Source organism: Somniosus microcephalus, chromosome 4, assembly GCF_052327205.1.
Source record: "Somniosus microcephalus isolate GS21.2 chromosome 4, FLI_Smic_1.0, whole genome shotgun sequence".
In the NCBI taxonomy this organism is placed as follows: Eukaryota; Metazoa; Chordata; class Chondrichthyes; order Squaliformes; family Somniosidae; genus Somniosus; species Somniosus microcephalus.
In genome coordinates, this window is record NC_140990.1 from 224209031 (window position 1) to 224215030 (window position 6000).

At 42.5% G+C, this 6000-nt stretch overlaps 1 protein-coding gene across 1 annotated transcript in view; it reads left to right on the plus strand.

The window, feature by feature from the left end:
* The window catches only part of LOC147120229 (signal transducer and activator of transcription 4-like), a 178686-nt gene that overhangs the window by 56063 nt on the left and 116623 nt on the right, over positions 1 to 6000 (plus strand). Inside the window, exons 4-5 of the mRNA XM_085985850.1 lie at positions 1311 to 1409; positions 3888 to 3980. Of these exons, the coding sequence (XP_085841976.1) occupies positions 1311 to 1409; positions 3888 to 3980 (192 nt within the window). The remainder of the gene's footprint in view (positions 1 to 1310; positions 1410 to 3887; positions 3981 to 6000) is intronic.

The following is a 6000-nucleotide window of genomic DNA, read 5'->3' on the forward strand; positions in this document are numbered from 1 at the left end:
GCTTAACAACCTTTTATGTGGCACCTTATCGAATGCCTTTTGGAAATCCAAATATACTACATCCACTGGTTTCACTATCTACCCTGCTAGTTACATCCTCATAAAACCATGTTGACTCTGCCTAATCATATTATGATTTTCTAAGTACCCTGTTACCACTTCCTTAATAATGGATTCCAGCATTTTCCTGACGACTGATGTCGCGCTAACTGGACTGCCGTTCCCGGTTTTCTCTCTCACTCCTTTCTTGAATAGCGGGGTTACATTTGCTACCTTTCAATCCACTGGGACTTTTACTGAATCTAGGGAATTTTGGAAGATCACAACCAATGCATCCACTATCCATGTGGCCACTCCTTTTAGAACCCTAGGATGTAGGCCATCAGGTCCAGGGGATTTGTCGGCTTTTAGTCCCATTAGTTTCGCAAGTACTTTTTCTCTACTGATATTAATTACTTTAAGTTCCTCGCTGTCATTAGCCGCTTGGTTTCCCACTATTTGTAGTATACTTTTTGTGTCTTCTACTGTGAAGACAGATACAAAATATTTGTTTAAAGCCTCTGCCATTTCCTTGTTCCCCAATATAATTTCTCCTGTCTCAGCCTCTAAGGGACCAACGCTTACTTTTGCTACTCTCTTCCTTTTTACATACTTGTAGAAGCTGAGATGTGAGGGGTGTGACCAGTGCTTTGCATGCTGTATTGCTGATATTGGCTGAATGCTTGGTGCAAGCATAGCCAGGGCATTCCTTTCCATTTAGTGACACCATTTATTGAACTTTACCTTGGCATTCTTCCTCAGTCCAGAGAACTTTTTGTGCATTTGCTCCCACAACCTATGGACATGGAGACTGCACTCACTCTGTTCACTGCCTCTTTCCATGACTGCTGCACATTTGCTCAATTAGGAGGGTTCTCCGTAGCCCTACATATGGTCATTTCCACCTTCAAGCTCTCTTCGGTGAAGGGGCCATTTTTGGAAGTCCTCCAGTCATGTTCCTAAACAGCAGTCAACCTCTCACTATCAGTTCTACCAGTCGATGTCTGATTTCAAATCAGTGATTATGAAGACTTATATGGCCCAGACTGTCTAATCTTTCTCCCTGCCCCAAGTTGAAATAAGTTGCATAGTGGTAAATAATGTGAAAAGGGAAGAAAACTAGGAAGAATAATACAGTATTCTTTCTCGGACCCCTCCTCCCCAATTCCAATAATACAGAGATGCAAAGATAAATAAAATCCTGCTGCCTGTTGCGTTAGTCACTGATTTTGAATATTTTGACACTACATAGCATTTCCTTTATGCTATAGGTGCAGTATCTGGGAAACCCTTTACATATGGCATCTGTTATTGCAAATTGTCTGAGGGAAGAGCGGAGGATTCTAACAACGGTAAACACACCTGAACAGGTACGCAATTTTTCTTAGATGCTTGTGCATCTCGTGAAGCATTCCATTGTTGTCTAGTAATATTAGTTTTTCATTAATGCCTCATTCTACATAACCACTGATCATTCACATGAGAAGTAAAACTGAAAATTACAGGGTGAAATTTGACTTTGGTGGTAGCACAAAATGGGCACTAGCGAAACGACAGCCTGTTTTACACCCGCCTGATTTTCTATTCCATTGAAGTCATTGGGCTGGATTTTATCAATGGAGGCGTGTAAGAGGCGGGACTACAACTTTTGGGGTTGTAGTCCCGCCTCCATCAAGTTGTGGCCAACCCACGCGATTTTCACTTGATTGACCTTGTTGTGCCGGCCCAGCGGGCTCAGCAGGCCAATTAAGGGCCACCCGGCAACAGGTGACGTCACAAATTGACATTTCATCTGTCAAGAGATTTTGACAGATGAAATATCAGCGTTTGACAGCTCTTTGAAGCTGTCAAACACTGACAATCTGTACGCTAAGTTAATTCCTTCCTCTCAGGCTGATTTAGAGATCTCTCCAGAACAGAAAGAATGCTGCAGATTTTGACAGCTCGCGGCCATTCTGCTTTCTGTGCCGGTGAGATGAGGGACTCCAGAGACCTGAAGGAAGGAAGGCTGCATTAGTAAGAAAAGGTAAGTAAAACTTATTTAAACACTTTACACACATCAAACACACTTACCTCTGCACTCATGCACCCATCACTCACCTGAACACCGGACACCTCGAACCCTCCAAGTCCTTCAGCCCGACGGTCCACCTCGCTAACTTGGCGTGATTTGGAGCACTTCAGGAATAAAAATAGGGATTAGGCTAAAAATTGCCTTTTAACTACCTGTTAACAGGCAGTTAATTGGCACTAATCACCTTCCCGCCTCGGGGAGGCGGCTCCCAGCACAGGTCGGGTACCCGCCTCCTGGGAAACGGGCATGGAGGCGGGTTGGGGGCGGGATGGGTTCGTGCCCCCCAATTTCGCAATTTTAACCCCCCACACGCCTCCAATCCCGCCTCAACGGCCCGATGAAAATTGAGCCAATTAAGTCTAGATTGGAATTTAATTCTAAATGCACTGATTTTATAGCTTTTTGAAGCATGTATTTTCAGAGCTAACAAACACCTTAGGCTATGAAATGCCTTCCCTCCCTCAGTTACTGTGGATAAGAACTTCCAGCCATAGTTGCTAACCTGCACAGTAGACAACTGGCACTAAGGTAGCCACTACTAAGAATTGGGCGGCTTTGCTCACTTTGAAGCCCAATTAATTTCCATCCAGATTTTTTTCAGTATTTCACGCAGTAAAACAAAAAGATATGACCTATTTATAAAGGCAAAGAAAACTATAACTCACCAGCAAATTTCATACCAATATTGCATTGTTAGTTCCACATAAGATTGGGAATCAATTTTAATTTTCTTTAATGAAATGCAATCACCTTCTGAAACAGATATTTTCAGGTCATTCAATTTATAATTGTAATAATTATTATTGGCAGCATGTCCCTACATATATCAGGTGATTATTAGGTCTGAAAATCTGATGACTTCACACACATTAACATTTTTATTTAACTACAATGATGTCCGAAAAGCTAATTGGCAATACAGTCAAACACTGTTGAATGTAGATCCAAAGTCCGTACAGTACAAGCTATTTATACTGGGCTGGTCTGCACATCGAGATTCTGACCATAAACCCATCAATTGTGTATTTGCTTACAGTTCCAGGCACATGTATAGGTGTTTCTGTACTTGAGCATCAGGATCAACTGTATTGCATATTAGCTGTAGTATCAATTGCAACATGTATCGGCTATCAGTTCAGCTGTTCTGCCTATCCTCTGTGGGATCAGCTATTGTGTGTTTCAGCTGCATCATGTTTCAGCTCCAGAATCAGCTGCTGTGCATGTCAGCTGTCGGATTATTTTTCCTGTACATCAGCTGCAGAATGTTTCAGATGTAGGATCAGCTGTTGGACATATCTGGGGCAGGACCAGGTGTAGCATGTGTCAACAGTATTATCAGCTGCAGTGTGTATCAGCTGCAGTGTCTGCTGCAGGATCACACACCTCCAGCTGATCCTACAGCCAATCCCAGATCACCAGGATTGGTTAAATGAAATCCCAAAGTGGAGCTCCTTGATAAATCAATTGTTTACAATGCCTTGTTAAAGCAGCATTAACTCTCTTGCTGGGTTTGAGATTTGGGATTTTGTCCACGCTAACTAGTTGTCCGTATACCCGTACTAGAGTTCACTATGGGTTTTTTCGATGTGAAGGGAGGAATTTATTTTTTGAAATAGAACACTAAAAATCCACTCTTACTAGTGGTTTTAGGGTCAAGTTTCATCTTATCAAGCAAAATTGTAGCATTAACAATTTGAGCCGAGGTAAGCATATGTTGTTTTTATTGATTGTGGTATTTTGTCCCTGAAATTTTTATCTGTTCTATGTACGTTAGGGGCACGAGGAAAAATTACTGCAGAACTCAATGATTTCGGAAAGACAAAGGGGTCTGGAACACCGAATGACTGCCATAAAGACCAATACACAGGTACGTTAGTTATTTATGAAGCCGTCAGTGTTTCATAGGAATCTATTTGTGCCATATTTTCCTCCGTTCATTTTATCAAAAAAGTGAATGTGTGTGAACTGTGGTGCACCAGTAGAAAATGGGGGTAATTATCTGAGTACATGCTGGCAGAGGGTGACCTCATCCGCGAGCAGTCTTGTTGTACGAGGCCCCTTGGGTCGGAGCGATCATAATATGATCGAATTCTGGAGAATGAAGTAGTTGACTCAGAGACTAGGGTCCTGAATTTAAATCAAGGAAACTACGATGGTCTGAGACGCGAATTGGGTAGGATTGATTGGGGAATGTCACTCACAGGGTTAACGGTGGATAGGCAATGGCAAACATTCAAAGACCGCATGGATGAATTACAGAATTTGTTCATCCCAGTTTGGCATAAAAATAAAACAAAAAAGATGACTCAACTGTGGCTAACGAGGGAAATTAGGGATAGCATAAGATCCAAGGAGAGGACATATAAATTGGCCAGAAAAAGCAGTAATCCAGAGGATTGGGAGCAATTTAGGATTCAACAAAGGAGGACAAAGGGATTAATTAAGAAAGGGAAAATAGAATATGAGAGTAAGATTGCAGGGAACATAAAAACTGACTGTAAAAGCTTTTATAGATATGTGAAGAGAAAAGGATTGGTGAAGTCAAGCGTAGGTCCCTTGCAGTCAGAATCAGGGGAATTTATAATGGGAAACAAATAAATGGCAGACCAATTAAATAAATATTTTGGTTCTGTCTTCACAAAGGAGGACACAACTAACCTCCTGGAAATGTTGGGGAACATAGGGTCTGATGAAAGGGAGGAACTAAAAGAAATCAGTATTTGTAGGGAAATGGTGTTGGGGAAATTGAAGGCCGATAAATCCCCAGGGCCTGATAATCTACATCCTAGGGTACTTAAGGAAGTGGCCCTAGAAATAGTAGATGCATTGCTGATCATCTTCCAACATTCGATGGAATCTGGAACAGTATCCATGGATTGGAGGGTAGCTAATGTTACCCCACTATTCAAAAAAGGTGGTAGAGAGAAAACGGGGAATTACAGACCGGTAAGCCTGACATCAGTAGTGGGGAAAATGCTAGAGTCCATTATAAAAGATGTAATAGCAGAGCATTTGGCAAACAGTGACAGGATCGGACAAAGTCAACATGGATTTACAAAAGGTAAATCGTGCTTGACTAATCTACTGGAATTTTTTGAGGATGTAACTAGTAAAATAGATAAGGGAGAACCAGTGGATGTGGTGTATTTGGACTTTCAGAAGGCTTTTGATAAGGTCCCACATAAGAGATTAGCGTGTAAAGTTAAGGCACATGGGATTGGGGGCGAGGTATTGACTTGGATAGAGAACTGGTTGGCAGATAGAAAGCAGAGAGTTGGAATAAACGGGTCTTTTTCCGAGTGGCAGGCAGTGACGAGTGGGGTACCGCAGGGATCGGTCCTTGGACCCCAGCTATTCACAATATATATTAATGATCTAGACAAGGGAACTAGATGTAATATCTCCAAATTTGCAGACGACACAAAGCTGGGTGGGCATGTGTGCTGTGAGGAGGATGCCGAGAAACTACAGGATGATTTGGACAGGTTGGGTGATTGGGCAGAAGCATGGCAGATGCAACATAACGTGGATAAATGCGAGGTTATCCACTTTGGTGGCAAAAACAGGAAGGCAGATTATTATCTGAATGGCAATAGATTGGGAGAAGGGGAAGTGCAACGAGACCTGGGTGTCCTTGTGCACCAGTCGCTGAAGGTAAGCATGCAGGTACAGCAGGCGGTTAAGAAGGCAAATGGTATGTTGGCCTTCATAGCGTGAGGGTTTGAGTACAAGAACAAGGATGTCTTGCTGCAGTTGTATAGGGCCTTAGTGAGACCACATGTTGAGTATTGTGTGCAGTTTTGGTCGCCTTATCTGAGGAAGGATATTCTTGCCATGGAAGGAGTTCAGCAAAGATTCACCAGGCTGATACCTGGGATGGCAGGAAT